This window comes from Peromyscus leucopus, chromosome 8b, assembly GCF_004664715.2.
Source record: "Peromyscus leucopus breed LL Stock chromosome 8b, UCI_PerLeu_2.1, whole genome shotgun sequence".
Lineage (NCBI taxonomy): Eukaryota > Metazoa > Chordata > Mammalia > Rodentia > Cricetidae > Peromyscus > Peromyscus leucopus.
This window is the reverse complement of record NC_051086.1, coordinates 93,445,087-93,464,186: the sequence shown is the minus strand read 5'-3', so window position 1 is coordinate 93,464,186 and position 19,100 is coordinate 93,445,087. Positions and strand designations below refer to the sequence as shown.

The 19,100-nt window shown below is 40.1% G+C and overlaps 1 protein-coding gene across 1 annotated transcript in view; it reads right to left on the bottom strand.

Annotated features, from left to right (window-relative positions):
- Top2a (DNA topoisomerase II alpha) overlaps window positions 1-18,748 on the bottom strand; it is a 32,038-nt gene extending 13,290 nt beyond the window's left edge. Inside the window, 21 exon segments of the mRNA XM_028889555.2 lie at window positions 1,929-2,077; window positions 2,670-2,791; window positions 2,891-2,908; window positions 2,911-3,004; window positions 3,930-4,022; window positions 4,260-4,369; window positions 4,463-4,568; window positions 4,703-4,813; window positions 5,167-5,292; window positions 5,743-5,900; window positions 8,208-8,346; window positions 10,087-10,224; window positions 10,397-10,498; window positions 10,610-10,783; window positions 12,533-12,745; window positions 12,944-13,041; window positions 13,860-14,005; window positions 16,105-16,168; window positions 16,952-17,042; window positions 17,416-17,568; window positions 18,586-18,748. Of these exon segments, the coding sequence (XP_028745388.1) occupies window positions 1,929-2,077; window positions 2,670-2,791; window positions 2,891-2,908; window positions 2,911-3,004; window positions 3,930-4,022; window positions 4,260-4,369; window positions 4,463-4,568; window positions 4,703-4,813; window positions 5,167-5,292; window positions 5,743-5,900; window positions 8,208-8,346; window positions 10,087-10,224; window positions 10,397-10,498; window positions 10,610-10,783; window positions 12,533-12,745; window positions 12,944-13,041; window positions 13,860-14,005; window positions 16,105-16,168; window positions 16,952-17,042; window positions 17,416-17,568; window positions 18,586-18,606 (2,426 nt within the window). The 5' untranslated portion in view covers window positions 18,607-18,748.
- Window positions 18,749-19,100: the final 352 nt, after the last annotated feature.

The window sequence follows — 19,100 nt, the reverse complement described above, 5'->3', positions numbered from 1 at the left end:
GGGCAGACAGCACACAAGGTCTGGGTGACTAAATTTACTCTGGGCAAGCAGCAGGAGTGAACCAGTGACCTATTGTTTAAAACTAATTGGTGCTATGAGGAAAGACAGTGAGATGAATGCTTACTATTTTTCCAAAGCAAAAATCATTAGGACTTGCTAATGAATTAGATAAAAAGTGTAAAGAGGGCTGGAGAGATGGTTCAGAGGTTAAGAGCCCTGGCTGCTCTTCCAGAGGTCCTGAGTTCAATTCCAGCAACCACATGGTGGCTCACAACATCTGTAATGATATTTCTGAGACAGAAATGTAATAAAAAAAAAAAAAAAAAAAAAAAAAAAAAAAAAAAAAAAAAAAAAAAAAAAAAAAAAAAAAAAAAAAAAAAAAAAAAAAAGACAGGCTGAGAGATGGCTCAGCGGTTAAGAGCACTGGCTCCTCTTCCAGAGGTCCTGAGTTCAATTCCCAGCAACCACATGGTGGCTCACAACCATATGTAATGAGATCTGGTATCCTCTTCTGACCTGCAAGCATATATGTAGGCAGAAACTATATACATAATAAATAAATAAATCTTAAAAAAAAAAAAAAGAAAAAAGAAAAGACCTGCTGGGTGAATTGGGGTATGTCTTTAGTTCTAGTACTTGGGGATGCAGAGGCAGGTAGACCTCTGTGAGTTCAAGGCTAACTTGGTTTACATAGTGAGTTACTCAGGATAGCCAGAGTTACATATTGAGACTTGGTCTCAAAAAATAAATATAGATAAATAAATAAATGAACTACTGCTTTTTTTTTTTTTTTTTTTTTTTTGGTCCTTTGTATGTAGATGTATATGTATGCATGTAAATGTCAGAGGTCAACTTCGGGTGCCATTCCTCAGGAGCCAACCACAAGTTTCTGGTTTTTGAGATAGCATCTCTCACCAATTTGAAGCTCCCTAATTAGACTAGGCTGGCTGGCTAGCAAACCTCCAGGAACCTGCCTGTCTTCACTTTTCCAGTGTTGGGATTACAAATGTGTGCCATTAGATCCCAATTAATAAAAACTAATAATTTCATGCGTACAGGTGTTTTCCTGCCAGGTATGCCTGTGTGCCATGTGTATGGCTTGATGTCCAAGGAGGCCAGTAGAAGGCACTGGATCCCTTGGAACTAGAGTTACAGACATTGATGAAACAACATGTAGGTGCTGGAAACTGAACATCTTGGAAAAGCAGCAAATGCTCTTAACTGCTATTCCATCTCTCCAGCCCCTACACCTGACATTTTCTCCACACCTGCCACAGGGATTCCCTGCTGAGCCCTGGCTGTCTTGGAATTCAGAGATCTGCCTGCCTTTGCTTCCCAAGCGCTGAGATTAAAGGTGTGTGCCACTACTTTCTTAAAATTCTGAGTTGTGGGAAGGAACTCAGATCTACCCGTTTGTATAGCAGGCACTTTACTAAGCTAGTTTCAGCCCAGGATTTGATTTTGGAAGAGGTTGTTTTGGGTTGGGAGTGGCTTTTCTGAGATAGAGGCTCACTCTGTAAGTTGAGACTGGCAGTAAACTCATGAAGCTCCTCCTTCTGCAGGGATTACAGGCTTGTACCACTATGCCCAGCTCGAACTGGTTAGAACACTAATTAATGAGAGAGCAGTCAGACATAAAAGATCAGAATTTATTTGATTATTTGAGAAATGAGTGTAGATAGCAGAATGATGAAGGAGTCCTTGGGGAGGCCAGTGTTTAGGGTGGGAAAGAGGACAGGAACATAGAACAAAGAAAGTGAACAAGCACAGATGCCCAGACACTTCCAGGACAATGGTTGGTAACTGCTGAGTGGTGTTGCAAAGGTGAAGCGGAGGCTGGAAACTGACTGTTATAACACTGGATGTTTACTACTTCGGTTTCATAGGCTTCAAAACTGGTAACGTCAAATCACCAAACGCAAACTCACCTGAGCATAGTAAAGATGTATCGAGGACTAGCTGAATCCTTGCCACCATGCAGCCTGGTACCAAACTGACCAATGGGTTGCAAGAGATTCAAATTATTACTACCCACAAAATTCTGAGCCAAATTGATAATGGTCATCATCAGTGACATCTGTGGAGGGAAAAGAAAAATCATCAATCTGATCCAAAGATGAAAATAAATATGGGCTGTGTGTGTGTGTGTGTGTGTGTGTTCATTATTACAACTAAGTCATATAATAGTCTTGTTAAGTTTTGAGGTTTAGATGTTTATACTGATGTTTTCAAGACAAATATATGGTAGAAGAGGTACCCAAACATAAGACTTCTAGGTATCTAAATTTTGATATCATACAGTCATACTAAATCTTAGTTAAAAATCTACGAACATAACTTTACAGACAAGTATCCTAATAGGAATGTTATTTCTAGAAAGAAACTTGGTTAAAAGGATAATCATATTTTTTAGTTTTGAAATTTTTTTTTTTTTTTTTTTTTTTTCGAAGTTTTCTCGTGTTTGCTTTTACTACTTGTGCCAGTGCTCGAATCACAAGATCACTGTCTCTCCAATGCTAATTAGCTGCCCCCCCCGCTATTTTGATTTTAACAAGATTTTCTCTACTATGGATATAACAGCTTATACTTGTACAAAATGTGTTTGGAGAACAACTTTCAGTTATTTCTGCTTTAAGGCATTCTGGAACTGTTAAGGATTGTGGGTTTACCTCACCATGATGATAAGAGGACATTTCTGCCACTGACCCAGCTAACTGGGCAACCTTCACTTCTCGCTTGTCATTCCGTTTGAAACAAGTAAACAAAACTTTTCTCTGACCTGGTTTCAAACCTTTAAAATGAAAGGACAGTCATTAGCATTTGCAGTTTAGCAATTTTTGAGCACAAATCACCTTTTATGATAAAAACAGACTAAGACATTGACACTTACCATCTACCATAGATGGATAGATCTTTCATTATCAGAATTGGAGAAGAGGATAAGTTCCTTGTTTATGAAGTCATTATAGGTCAGGTAAGTAGTGGTTTGTCCATACAAATAATCCTAAGGGATCAAAGACTGCATTAGACGATCTGGTTGAAAATAAAGTACTGGTATTAACAATGCTTAATCAAAAATAAGAACAAATCAGAGCTATCATTTATTCAATAATTCTTCAGTGCTTGAAAAAAGGATAGGTGAGCCAAGCAGTGGTGGTGCACGCCTTTAGTCCCAGAAGTAGGCAGATCTCTGTGAGTTTAAAGCCAGCCTGATCTACAGATAGAGTTCCAGGACAGGCAGGGCCACACACACACAGAAACCCTGTCTTCAAAAACAACCAAAAAAGAACAATAGGTGTATGAGGCTGCTGCTAGAATAATAACATAGCAGTGTATAAAACATTAAACTTTTTTGGGGGAGGGGAGAAGTACTGAGAATTAAATTCCAGGCTTTCTATACACTCAATCTCAGCTTTTAATCCAGCCTTTAAAGTTTGGTTTTTTGAGACTCATTGTCTAGCCCAGCCTGGCCGCTTGTCACTGACTTCATACTACACAGAATGGCACATACTTGTAGATGACTCATCGCATAGTAACTGTTTACAATAGCATCAGCATGAACATGTGAGAAATGCCTTGCCACATAACTTTAAGACTATATTGCCGGATGGTATTGATGCAAGCCTTTAATCCCAGCACTAAGGAGGAGCTATGAGTTCAAGGCCAGCCTGGTCTACAGAGTGAGTTCTAGGACAGCAAGGAATACACAGAGAAACACTGTCTTGAAACACCTCCTACCCCCAAAGACCATATTACTAGGTAAGAATTTTCTCAATACCTTCATAATCTTAGAGGACCACTATTGTATACTATAGTTACTATATCAAACTTTTTACTGAAATTACTATTTAGCAATTTTAATTTGGTATAACATCAATTCTAAAGTCAGTTAAAGAGCATATAGTGTGGGATATATTTAAAATTCTTACCTCAGGAAGGCCAAGTAACTTACGCTGTCTTCTGTCTTCCATGAAGTGAGTTAACCATTCCTTTCGATCATCGACCTGTTTCTTACTAAAGGCCTACAGATTAGAAGGTGGGAAAGGTGTCACTGGTGCTTACTGGTTCCAAAGATCTTTTCTATACAACAAAACATCAAAAGTTCTGGTTTTTTAAATATCTGGTCCTGTCAGTGGGATATGCTTACCAGAAACATTTCATAAAACACTGTTCTGTGGAAATTAAACAGCTGTAATCTGACCAGCTTAGTGGTGACTTCTGAAAGCAGAATGTACATGTACAGCATGATTCAAACTCACCAGACTGATTGCAGCATCATCTTCAGGCCCAGAGTATTTGAATTGAATACGATGTCTTTTCATATCTGCAAAATATTCCTTAGCTTCCTTTGATGTGCTGGTGCCCAAACCTATAGAAGTGAACAAAACAGGTAAGTCACCCCATATAGCCTTATAAAACACATAACAAAACTGAGAATTTCTATGTGGGTTTCATCACAAACCTTTGTAATATTTGACTTTCCATTTTTTATGATTTGGAGTAGAACTCTTCCATTCTTCAAACTCAGGAAGACTATAGAAAGCCATTTCTTGCTTGTTTTTAGACACCTATGATAAAAAGCACATCTCTATGGCTTTGAACATTGTAGGCTCCTCATATAACATTACATATGCAGAGTTACAGGTACACCCAGTATTAAGCATGGGCCTTAGAGTCTTTTTACATTCCAGAACGTGCATACCTTTACAATGGGAGTAATAAATTCTTCTAGAAAGCGATGTCTCAGAAGCGAAGGCCAGTTGTGATGGATAAAATTGATCAGCAAGCCTTTGATATGGGAACCATCTTGGTCCTAGAGATATTTGAAAAGTCAAAGCACAAAGAACTGTTTAGAAATAAAATTATGACTGATTTGGCAATTTTTCAAAAATTCTTCCATGCAAATTTAAAAAAGCCTATTCAAAAGTAAATTTATTTATCTTGTACAAGTGATTTATTATGATGTCAGCATAGCATATCTGATTGGATATTCATTAGCGATAATGAGTAAAGCTCTTTTTATGGCAGGGAAGTAATGTAACAGGAAGACCTGCTTAGTGAGGTACAGTGTATGTGCTTATAGTTCTAGCCACTCTGTGGGCTGCTGAAGGTGCATAGCTGAGCCCACACATTTGATATCAGTTTAAAAATCTAAAAAAATCTGACCTGATCTGTCATAATCATTATCTTTCCATAACGAAGAGTTTTCAATGAATCTTCATCTTCATAGTTTTTCTTGTACTGAAGACCCACAATCTTGATGATATTGTTAATTTCAGCATTTTCCATGATCTGAAACACAGTGGAAAAGAACAAAGAACATAATTTCATATGTTGCTTGAGTGGTTGTGAGCCTCAGTATTTTGAATTATGACTTACACTTTGATAAATCAGATCTATTAAGATAAAACTTCAATGTATCCAAACTCCCATTTCTCATTCTCTCTTTCTGTGTGTATATGTGTATGTTAGTAGGGATTGAAACCAGGGCTATGTACGTGCCAAGCACACTCAATTTGTTCAACTAACAGTCTACGATATGTTTTCAGATGTCCAATGAGTGAAGGCACAAAACACAAGTGTGAAGTCCTGCATTATAAACCAGACTAGATCCCACCCTCCCAACAGCACTTTTGGAGTGCTGGTGACTAAACACGGGCTATGCACACCAGACAAGTGCTGCACTACTGAGTTGCGCTCTACCAGCCCGAGTCTAATTTCAACACTAGTATGATAGCCTACCTGTTTATGCGAAGCTTCTCGCACATTGAGTATTTTTCCTCTAAGAGGAAATACCCCATATTTGTCTCTTCCCACTACACCAAGGCCTGAAACTGCCAGAGTTTTGGCTGAGTCTCCCTCAGTCAGGATAAGTGTACATTCAGTGGAGTTTCGACTCCCTAAAATAAAAATATACAAATTAATTTTAGAACATTTAACTCAATCAATCTCAAATATACTGATTTAGACATACTGCCAATAGCCTGCAATAAAGCAAAATAATTTATAACAAATTATCTTAGGAATAAAGTGACCCCAACAATTATATATGTATATGAATGTTTTGCCTGCACGTATGTATGTGCACCACAGAGATCAGAAGAGGGTGGTGGAGCCCTGAACTAGAGTTATGGATAATTATGGGCCAACCGGTGGGTGTTGGAACCCTGAACCTGGGCCCTCTGCAAGAACAACAAGTGCTCTTAACTGACCAAATCTCCAACGCTGCTTCCCATACACATTTTTTTTCCAGTTAAGGTTCATAGTAAATTAATACAGTAGTCTACCTTATCTATGGTTTTACTTGGAAAAAATTATTTCTATTATTTTGAATTATGTGTGTGTATGGATTTATGTGTATGTGAGTCCAGGAGCGTGCAGAAGCCATAGACATTGGACTGCCTGGCACTGGAGTTCCAGGCAGTTGTGAGCCATCCGACATGAGTTCTGGGAACCTAACTTGGGTCTTATATAAGAGCAGTACAGGGATTTCACTGCTGATCCAACTCTCTAGGCGCCATGGATTTTCTAATTTCCAAATTTTCAATTAACAATAGCCTGAGAATACTAAATAGAAAATTCAAGCCCAATTATGACAGCTCATGCCTGTAATCCTAGCACTTTAGAGAATGAGATAAGAAAATCATGAGTTCAAGACCAGCCTGGGTTACATAACACAATTATATCTCAAAAATAAACTAAAATAGGGCCAGCTAGATAGCACCTGCCTCCAAACCTGACAATCTAGGATGCACATGGCAGAAAGAGAGAAACCACTTTTGTAAGTTGTCCTCTGACCTCCAAACATGTGCTGTAGCACACATAAAAATTAAATCAATATTTTTTAAAGATTTATTTATCTTATGTATATGAGTACTCTATCTGCATATACAACTTTATGTCAGAAGACGGCATCTGATCCCATTATAGATGGTTGTGAGCCACCATGTGGTTGCTGGGAATGAAACTCGGGACCTCTGAAGAGCAGCCAGTACTCTTTAACTGCTTAGCCATCTCTCCAGACCCTAAATAAATATTTTTTTAGGTTCAAGAAATAAACAATTCCCTGGCAGTGGTGGTGTACGCTTTTAATCCCAGCACTTGGGAGGCAGAGCCAGGTGGATCTCTGAGTTCGAGTCATCCTGGTCTACAGAGTGAGATCCAGGACAGACACCAAAACTACACAAAGAAACCCTGTCTGGGGAGGGGGGGGGAACATGTCTGAACTTATTAACATCTTTTATGACATAACATTTCCTAGAACCTTCATAGGGAGAGTGTAGTACAATAAGACATAGTTATTATAGTACACATCACTGTAACTGTTGTACCAGCTATTCTCACTATGCTTTTATCATTAAGTATCATAAGTATAAGAGAAACAAAGCATAATAGAGGTTTTTTTTTTTTTTTTTTTTTTTTTTTAAGATTTATTATGTATGCAGTGTTCTGCTTGCATGCATGTCTACGCACCAGAAGAGGGCACCAGATCTCATTACAGATGGTTGTGAGCCACCATGTGGTTGCTGGGAATTGAACTCAGGACCTCTGAAAGAGCTGTCAGTGCTCTTAACTTCTGAGCCATCTCTCCAGCCCCGAGTTTGTTTTTTTTTTTTTTTTTTTTTTTTTTGAGACTAAGTTTCATTGTATAGCCCTGGCTGTCCTAGAACTCACTCTGTAGACCAGGCTGGCCTCAAACTCAGAGATCCACCTGCCTTTGCCTTCCGAGTGCTGGGATTAAAGGTATGCGACACTAACGCCTGACTTAGTATGTTAAACTCTTAGATTAATGCCTCATAATATTTATGCTGCTGTTGGATATTTGTTTTGATATTATACTGCAAATGTTTGTTAGGTTGATTACTGTATTCTCTTTAGAATCATCTCAGTATTATTTAAAATGACCCAGATTGGAAATAACCTAAGTATTCAATAAGAACTTGATTAATTTTTTTGTTTTTTTGAGACAGGACTTCTCTGTGTAACATCTCTGGCTATCCTGGAATCCAGTGTAGATCATACTGGCCTCAAACTCACAGAGATACACCTGCCTCTGACTCCTAAGTACTGGGATTAAAAGTACGCGCCACTATTATCCAGTATGAAACTGGCTTATATTTTAAGAGAGTTATTCTGCTGAACATTATGTGTTAAGAGAAACACATCACAGTATGCTGCTGTTATTGTAGTAAACATTAAATGTGTACCTGCATCGTTGGCATCATCAAGTTTGGGAATTCCCTTGATTCTGTTATGTTTTACAGCTGAACACTTCTTATTTAACTGGATTTGGGCCTTAAACTTCACCCAGTTCAGTATGCTTTCGACAATACCACAGCCAATTGCCTTCAAAACAGAAACATTCACATTAGGAAAGATTCAGTCAAATATAGAATACATAAGTTCCTAGGAAAATAAAATAATTTGAAAGAACTAGGTGTGGTACCATAAGACTTTGATCCTAGCGCTTGGGAGGCAGAGGCAGATGGATTTTTAAAGACCAACCATGGCTACCCAGTGAGATCCTACAGGAAAATCAACCAAATATACAAAGCCAAACAAACAAAACTCAAAAAATTGCAACATTTCTAGACTAGGTGAGGCGTGTGTGTGTGTGTGTGTGTGTGTGTGTGTGACATAGCAACCCCTGGATCTTTCCATGTTAGGGTCTTATACCTGAAGAAGCTGGTTCCTCTGGACTCATTCACTCAATACTTTTTATGGACTTAGGTTGTGCCAGGCACTGAACTACTTGTTGGAGATACCGGAGTTAAAATAAGTCAGGACTAGGGAGATAGCTCCTTAGTTATAGGCAATTGCTGAACATTACCTAAGTAAATACCAGATAGGAATGGCAGCCCACTTCTAATCCCAGCCTTGGGGGAAGAGACAGGGATCTCCAGAGCAAACTGGCTAGTGAGGCTAGCCAGCCATATTGCCAGCTCTAAGTTTGATTGAAAGACCCTGCTTCATCCAGTAAGGTGGAAGAGGGATCCAGGATGATTCCTGAGATCAACGTCAGGGTCCACATCCATGCACATCCCTCACACATGTGCCTACACAAACAAAACATGGACACCACATACACATGAAAATACAAACAAAAAAAGAAACCAAACAAGTCATATCTGTGCCCTCATGTGGTTGAAAGATAACATGGAAGATAGAAATAAAAAATTACAAGTGTGGTTTGGTGGCAGAGGTGCACATCTTTAATCCCAGCACTCAGAGGCAGAGGCAGGTAGGATCTCAGTGAGACTTAGGTCAGCCTGGTCTACAGAGCGATATCCAGGACAGCACCGACTACTTAAATCCCCCTCCCCCCCAAAAAAAAGAAATTACAAGAGTGATGTTATGATTGAGAAGTTTGCTATATAATAATAATGTAAGTTTAATATTATACTGAACTATCTTAGCTGAAAGAGAGAAGAATGTAAAGGCTTTCAACAGACAAGGGAATTTGCATTTTCCTCAGTGGAAGATATTAAAGGATTTCAAGAGTGAAACAGAAATGTCAGGCAAGCGCACTGTGGAGGGGAAGACTGGAAGCAACAGGAAGGTTAAGAAGAAGCTGTCACAATGATCTGAAGAAGAGAGAACAGTGGGGCTAATGAGTTATCAACAGATGTTCCTTACTAGTTAGATTAGAGAGAGGAAATAAAGGAGCTCCTACTTTTACTTTGTATTCAGTCTGGTGGCTGGTTGGTGCTTTTTAAGTAAGGTAAGTTTTGTTTGGTGCAGAGTAGAGTTCCACATACTGGATGAGGTAATAGTTTAAGTGTATGTTTTTAGGAAATACAGACAAGCTGATGGTAAGCTAACACCTAGTTAAGACTGATGAACCTGTCAGATCGTGGCCAGGCTTGATGGTATACTGCTTAACTCTAGCACTAGGGGGGTGCAAGGCAGGAGGGTCTGGAGTTAGAGGCCAGCCTAGGCTACAAAGCTAGACTGTTGTAAAAACAAAACACAGACTGAAGAGGTCTGAAGAAGTATAGTGCAGCAAGCAATTTTTGTTTCTGCAGAGCTGAGGATAAGAGAAATAAAATAAGACATTTCTAGTTTAATTTTCATGTAAGTACTCACAGCTTTGATGAATTTTTCACTTAATTGACATGTCGATCCAAAGCTCTTGGCTTGTAAAGTCATGTTTTCTTTTGTCTGAGAGTCAAATGTTGGGTTTTCAATCAAGGCATTTACAAAAATCCACATGTGATTTTTCACCTGTAATAAAGTTGATACAGTCACCAAAATGTCTTTAAGCCCCACCCCATCTTAGTGCTAGGGACTGACTAGGACCCTGAACATGTAAAGCAAGCGTTCTATCAGCAAGCCACCCCCAGCCCCTCAGTCTTCTTGAGTTAGGAGGAGGAAGCGCAGGGAATGCCGTACGCACCTGGTGTGCTTTCACTGCGACACCACCCTTGTTCTTCTTTTTCACCACATCCACCAGTTTACTCACAATCTGATCAGCTACATAATCAACATGTCTGCCACCCTAGCGAAAAAATACCATTTTAAAACACCTCAGAATTAACCATACTTTAGACAAATGTTTAAACCATTTTATATTATATTTTAAAAAATTAATAAAACTCTCAAAAACTACCTTAGAAGTAGCAATGCTGTTGACAAAGCTAATTTGCTGGAAGCCCTTTTCACTCATTGTTAAGCACACTTCCCACCGTGGATTGACTTGCTCATGCACTACTTTCAGTGCGTTACCGGTTTCATCTAACTTATCCTTCAAGTACATGTCCACATAGCTGCGGAACCCTTTGACCTGTATAGGAATTAAAGAGGGTGGTATTAAAATCATGGGAAATTCAAACAAACAAATAAAAAAAAGCAACAGTGGAAAATGGAATCACTAACAGACTATGAGAGGACTGGGGAGATGGCTCAGTGATTAAGAGTGCTTGCTGCTCTTGCAGAGGACCAGCATTCAGATCTCAGCACCTATACAGAGGCTCACAAGGCATCTGATGACCTCCTGTGACCTTGGGTACCAGGCATACAGAGGATACACATACACATGTGCAAGCAAGACATTCATACATAAATAAATACATTTAAAGTTAAATAAAATAAGAGTTGATATTTTTTATTTTAGAACTTTAGCTTATGTGCATGTGAGAAAGGGACAGAGTAGGGAGAGAGAAATTGGGTATTGCACATGCCATGGTATGCACACAGAGATGGAGAACTATCAGGAGTCAGTTCACTCCTATCAATACAGGTTTCTAGAAAACAGAACTGTTGAACCATCTTGCTGAGTCTAAAAAAACAAGAAAATACAAGCTGGGCAGTGGTGGTGCACATCTTTAATCCCAGCATTTGGGAGGCGGAGGCAGAGGCAGATGGATCTCTGTGAGTTCAAGGCCAGCCTGGTCTACAGAGTGAGTTCCAGGATGGCCAGGGCTACACAGAGTAACCCTATCTCAAAAAACAAAAACCAAAGCCACCAAAAACCAACCCAAACCAAACCAACAAAAAACAAAACAAAACCAAAAAATGAGCCTGGTGTGGTGATGAGTGCCTTTAATCCCAGCTTTTGGGAGGCAGAGGCAGCCAGAGCTATATGGTTGTTTCAAAAAACAAACAAACAAACCAAAACCAACAAACAAAACAAAGAAAAACAACAACTGTGAGCTGTCAAGATGGCGCAGCAGGTAAAGGCACTCATGGCTAAGCCTCATAACATGAGTTCAAGCCCTGGGACCCACCTGGTAGAAGACAACTGATTTGTACAAATTGTCCCCTGACCCCCACACACTTGCTGTGACCTGTGGTATATGCTATACACATACACAAAAATAAATGTAAAAATCCCTCAATAACTTTGTGTACATATGTGTTTATCCATGAAGACTTAACTCTGGAGGCCAGAGGTTGACATCTGGATGTCTGCTTCAATCACTTCTCCAACTTATTTTTGAAATAAACTCTCTCACTGAACCTGAAGCTCACCATTTTGGCCAGACCAGAGTGCCAGTGAACTCCTTAGCTCCACCCGTCTCTGCACAGTCACGTGGCTCCATGCCTGGCTTTGTATGTGGGCCCTGGGGTCCAAACTCAGGTCCTCATGCTTACACAGCAAATGCTTCACATACTGAGCTGTCTTCCCAGCCTAGGAGGATTTTTGTAAACCACTAAAATGATATTCACTGAAAGGTTGAGAGGATGGTTATTTAAGGAAGAGAGCCGGGCGGTGGTGGCGCACGCCTTTAATCCCAGCACTCGGGAGGTAGAGCCAGGTGGATCTCTGTGAGTTCAAGGCCAGTCTGGTCTACTGAGTGAGTTCTAAGACAGTCAGGGCTATGTAAAGAAACCCTATCTTGGAAAAAAAGAAAAGTAAGTAAGTAAATAAATAAATAAATGAAATGAGATGATTTTTAAAAAGTGTGCTAGTCAAGTCTCTTTTCAGGAACTTATCTGAGAAATTATAAGAAAATGTGGGTGAAACACAAATTGTGTACTTGACAATGCTCACAAATTCCTTTGCAGCCTTATTAACCAGAAAAATACTCACTGGCAGTCTATTTCCATTAAGAAAGACTTTGACATCTTTAGTGGAACCAGCAACATCATATGCTCTTCTAACCATCAGTGCAACAATATCTTTGTCTAGGCTTTGCATTTTAAACTTCGATAAATCAGGCTGGAAGGTAATGCATGTATAATCTTCTCCATTAAAGGGCTTGAGTTCCATTTCACCAGCTCTCCCCATGTTATCCATCCATGTCTATGGCAGTGAAGAACAGGAAATATGAAAAAGCCAATCCATTTCATAAACAAATGAGAAGCAAATAATTTAAGTGTCTATATTTTGAAAAATAATTTTATGTAGCTTACAAATTGTTAAATTTAACCAAACATTAATGTCATTACAAATGACTGTACTGTAACTTAAAGACACATTACAAGATACCTATTGACTTACCTGTTTGAACATTTTCTTGTATTCTCTACTGGCTGTTTCCACAGTAAATTTGGTGCTGAATATGTTACACAGTTTGGCTCCATAGCCATTGCGACCACCTGGGCAAATAAATACATAACACTACTTTATTATTCAACTAAGATTCCTTTCTTATGTTTTATTCACTTTTTGAGTGCTAGAACAGAACTTGGCCTTGCCCATGCCAGGCCAGCAATCCACCACTCAGTTTTCTTTAGTACGTTTGAGGTTTTACTTTTTTATATATGAGGGTTTTGCCTGCATGTGCGAAAAAGGGTGTCCGATCTCCTAGGACTACAATCAGAGATAGTTGTGAAACACCATCCAGGTCCTGGGAATTGACCCTGGGTTCTTTGAAGAGCAGCAAATTCTCTTAACTGTGGAGCTATTACTCCAAGTTCGTTAGCTTTCTTAATTGCTGGCAAAACTATTAAATATATGGCTTATTTTATTTATTAATCAATTTCCTCCTCCTCTCTTTCTTTTTTTCTTTGGTTTTGAGATAAGGTTTCTCTGTGTAGCCCTGGCTGTCCTGGAACTTGCTCGGTAGACCAGGCTGGCCTGGAACTCTAAACTTTGTATTATGCTTTATATATATATATATATGAGTGTTTTGCCCATATGAATGTCAGTGCACCACAGGCATGCCTGGTTCCAGAGGTCAGAAGAGGGCATCAGATCCCCTGGAACTGGAGTTACATGACATATGTGTTCACAACTGAACCTGGGTTTTCTTTGAGAGTAGCCAATTCTCTTAATCACTGAGCTATCCCTCTAGTCCCCTAATCCCATATTTTTAATCCGCACATCACAATTATTTAAAAGATGTTATTTTTATAATTATTATTAAAATTACTTATTTTTCAGCAATAAACATTACTTTCTATCAATACTCTACCTGTTACTTTCTTTTCATCATCGTCATAGTTACTAGAGGTTAAGAGCTGTCCAAATATGAGAGCTGGGACATACATTTTCTCAACTTTGTGTTCAACAACAGGAATTCCTTTTCCATTATTCCATATGCTAATTAAATTATTTTCTCTAAGAAAAGATAGAAAATTTTATTATACAACAAATTTTAAACTATGCTTAACATTTGAAAATAAAATACATAAGTTTCAATTTCATGTGACTCTCTCTACACATATACCCTCCAAAGCTAGCATGGTCAACTTTTTCCACATGCTTAGCTCCTAATATATCTGAAATAGCATCAAGGGGTGGGAAACAGAAACCTTTTCCAACACCTGTGTAGACACTGATAATGCTGAAAAAAACATGAAATTTAAAAATACTAGGATAAACAAAAGAAAATGAATTATACTCAATTAAAAGGCAAAATTATGAAATAATGATACCCTTTCAAGAGGATTATCTGTATATTCCTATTTCCTCTAGTTTTCCCACCCAATAAAACATACTGAAAAACATTAAAAAGGAAAAAATTAACAATAGTAAACAAACTGCCCTGCTTGCTAACAAATGTTAGTCACTCTTTTTAAAATTATGTCTGTGTGTGTGTGTGCTTATTTGCACATGAGTGCAAGTGCCCACATAGCTCAGAGGCACTGGATCCCCCCACCCTCAATGTGGGTACTGGCAACCAAACTCAGGTTCTCTAAACTGGTGATCCACCTCTCCAGCTCAGTTACTAGGACTTTTATCTTACTTTTTTGGGGTTAATCCTCAGAACTATATACATACATACATACATATATACATATATATATGTATGTGTGTGTGTATTTATGGTACAAATAATAATACTGGTTTAATATTATATGTAAAAAACAACAACAAAAAAAGACCAGCTAAAACTAGCTCAACATCTTTAAAAGATTGTTATTATGTTGTCGTCATTAACATATACCCACAAGAGCCTTAAGCATAGTTTAGGTCAGCACTGATTAGCCTAATAAAAACCGTGAAACAGGCATCCTGACCACCCCACAAATGAACATGAGCATTTAAAACCAGAAATGTAAACCCAAATTATTCTCTACTACCACCTGCTGGTTTGCTGTTCAATAGCATCCGCAGAAAAGAAACAAAAAACCAAAAAAAGCCTTTTAGATTTTTAGACAACTGATCAATTATTGCAAATGCTAGCTGAACTACTGCACTATTTAGGGATTAAGCGTCACGTTTAAAAATTATTTTGAAATGGTTCAGAGCAAATATGGAAATTTGTTTTGTTTTGAGACAGGGTCTCACCAATGAATTCTAATTGGTCTGTAACTCACAGAGATCTCTGACTCTTCCTGAGTGCTGAGGTGGAGGGTGTAGCTATCATATGGCAAAGTGTTTTGTTTTGTGTTTTCTGTAGTACTGGGGCTCAAACCATGGCCTGTACACATGCTACCACCAAGATACACTCTCAGCCTTTTTTTTTTTTTTTTTTTTTTTTTTTTTGGTTTTTTCGAGACAGGGTTTCTCTGTGTAGCTTTGTGCCTTTCCTGGAACTCACTTGGTAGCCCAGGCTGGCCTCGAACTCACAAAGATCCGCCTGCCTCCGCCTCCCGAGTGCTGGGATTAAAGGCGTGCGCCACCAACGCCCGGCTTTTTTTTAATTTAAAACTTTTATTTGGGACATGGTCTCAGTACATGCCTCAGCCTCCCAAGCAGCGAGGATTATAGGCCTATACCACCAGGCCCAGCAAGGAAACTGTTGACGACACTGGGTATGGGTGGTGCTCACCTTTAATCCCGCACTTGGAAGGCAGAGGCAGGCGGATCTCTGAGTTCGGCCAGCACATTGAAGTTACATAGGAAGTTCCACCTTAGCCAGAGCTACACAGTGAGACCCTGTCTACAAACAAACAAAAAACAACAGGAAACAAACAAAAGTACTAATAATTGTTAGTTTTAATTGTTGAGTACCTACAGGCTGTTCATTTTAGAATCCTGTCTTTCTGTACTTTTGCAAACCTTATTTTATTTTTTTCCAGACAGGGTTTCTCTGTGTAGCCTTGGCTTTCCTGGAACTCACTGTGTAGCCTGCCTCTGCCTCCCAAATGTGCTGAGATTAGAGGTGTGATGAGCCACCAAGCCCAGCAGGAACCTTAATTTAAAAAAAGCTATCTTCACTAGTAATCAAAGCAAATACAAATAATCTGAGCAAACAAAAAGCTCACACTTACGGATCGATTGTGACTCTAATACAGGACATCTTGGGGTCCCTTTGTTTGTTGTCTGCAGCATTAACTGTAAGAAAATGAAATGTACACTTAGAAGACATTAAAGTGCTTTAAAACACACTAGCTCTACAATATAGAAAAATAAATTCACAAGTAACAAAAGAATAACAAGGCGTTAGTTTCTATAATTTTTCTTGAGACAGACTCACATGTATTCCATGCTGACTTTGACTTGCTATGTGGTTAAGAAGAGTCTTGAACTTTTGATTTTACTGCATTTGCCTCCCCGGTGCTAGAATTACCACCTCACTGTTTTACTATAGCAATTTTGAAAGTTATTTATTTTTATTTTATGTGCATTGGTGTTTTGCCTGAATGTATGTTTGTGTGAGGGTGTCAGATCTTGGAGTCACATACAGTTGTGGGCTGCCATGTGGGTACTGGGAATTGAACCCGGATCCTCTAGAAAAGCAGACAGTGCTCTTCACTGATGAGCTATCTCTCCAGCCCCCTATTATAGCAGTTTTTGTTCATATTGTTGTTTCCAGAGAAAAACTTAATTTTCTGGACTTTATAAGACTTCAATTTTTTTTTTTTTTTTTTTTTTTGAGGCAGGATCTAGCTGTCCTAGAACTCACTATGTAGACCAAGTTTACCTCAAATTCAGAGATCTGCCCACCTCTACCTCTAAGTGCTGGGATTAAAGGAGTGAGCTGCTACATCCAGCCTGAGTGCCTCACTTTTGACAACTAATTACTTAAAATAAGAAGAGTTATGTCTACAGAGGTTTTTGTATGAATGATTCTTAAGAACTTGACCAATACATCTTTATATAAAAATATTTACTTACCTAGAATTTCATCAAAGATTTTATACAAACCAGGAACAAAAGTTACTTCCCTATAGTTAATGCCAACATCTTCATCGTAAACCCACATTTGCTAAAACCAAAAAAAAAAAAAGCAAAATTATTTTTATTTATTTATTGTTTTGTCACTAATCATCTAGTCTTTCTTTTCTTTTTCCCTTTTTTTTTTTTGAGTCTCACTACGTAGCACTGGGTGGCCAAAAACTGGTGGTCAGAGATGCACCTGCTTCTGCCTCTTGAGTGCTGAGATTAAAGGCGTGCGCCACCATATCTAGGAGTAGTCTTCTTGAATAAAGGTTGAAGTGTGTGTGTGTGTGTGTGTGTGTGTGTGTGTGTGTGTGTGTGTTACCCTATGTGCACAAATACTAGGTCAGTTCCAGTGACAGTAAGTTATGTACAAACATTGGCCGGAAAAAGTCCGTCATCCAACAAGAGCTTGGCTTTACCTGGGTAACTAGTTCCACGGAGCCAATGTAGGTATCCGGGCGGAGCAGTATATGCTCCAGTTGTGTTTTTTTCTGATAGATTCTTTCAATAGACATTCTTTTCTTGGCATCTTCATTTTTCTTTTTGTTCATTTGCATATTTTCATTTACAGGCTAGTCATTGGGGGAAGAAAAAGAAAATTGATTTTCAACCACAACTTTATCCGAAATGATCAACAAAAATAACGACGAGAATGATAAACTCAATATGCTGTATCACAATTTGACATCTGTTTGTAGGTACTGGTGAGTGTACAAAGTTTTGAACAAGCAGTTCCACAAGAATCCTTGTAACTAGGTTCTAAGGTGTGTATTGTGTGTGGTGCCAGGCAAATGCTCTGACCTCTGAGTAAAATTCCCAGACCTTTTTTGTTTTTGTTTTTTTTCTTATTGCTGACTTTAACAGAGGGTCCCATTAAGTAGCTTAAACCATCCTCCTGCCTCAGTCTCGGGGGCAGCTGCCATTACAGGCATGTCCCACTAGGTCAAGCTACAGGGGTCCCTCTAAACAGGTATTTCACCGCGAATGACAAATATGGAAATTTCTGCCCTGAACAACATCTTTATGTGAAAACTTTTCTTTCACCTAATGGGCAAAACCTTCCTGATTGCCCACATAGTCCCGGGGAGAAAACAGACGGTGCCACCCCGCCGGGACGCTAGCAATGCAAACCCTGCCTCGAACAGGACGTTTTCCCAGCCACTCGGCCGGCCCGCTCCCCCGGGGAGACCTGGCAGGCTCAGCAGCTCCCGACGTGGGAGCCATTCACACCAGCCAGAGGGCAGGGAAGGGAAGAGGGCCACTGAATTCGATGACACGCCGCGTGGAGGTCCCCCCCGGGGGCCACCGGACTACAGACCCCTCCCGGGACGCGTGGACGCCGCCCCCGCGAACCACAAGAACGCCCGACCCGCGCCAAGTCAGTTGGGACGGTATCGGGTCGTAGGGACCTTCACCCCGCCCACGGGTCCCCCCAGGCCTAGGAGACGGGGTTGACGGGAGCCCCGCCGGTCGCCGGCCAGCCCTCCGCCCCGGAGCCTCAACCCTCACCGGCTGACACGGACGCGGGGGCCGGCGTCAGGGCTCTACCACCCGGGACCCCGGCCCCCCCCCGCCCCCGCGAGCTGTACCTGCAGCGGTGACAGCTCCATGGCGACGGTCCTGAACGGGGCGCGAGGATCCCGAAAGCGACTGTAACCAGCGGGAAACGCGAGGCGACCCGCGACCAGGACGCTCCGCCACAGACGCGCGGCGGTTAGGATGGCCTTCCGGCTTTCATTCGAACCTCTGCCGAGCCCGCCCAAATCAGAGGAGCCTATCACCGAATCGCTCTCATTAGCTCTGTTCAGAGGAACCAATCATAGACGGTCTTTTATTCGTACCCATCGAACGGGCGGCCTGTTCGAATGAACCAATTAGGTGAGGGAGGCGGGAGCCTCTTCAAAATAGACCAATAGCAGTTGTAGAGGGGGACTGACAGGAAATCTGACCAATGAGGAAGGCCATGTGCTCCGAGCCGACTGCTCTGAGGCGAGAGGCGCTTTGGAGGTACAAAGCGGTCTCCTCAGCTAACCGGCTGAGTAAAGTGATGTAGAAACGGCTGTTCATTCTTTATCTCAGATTCGTTGACATTACAGAAATTCCC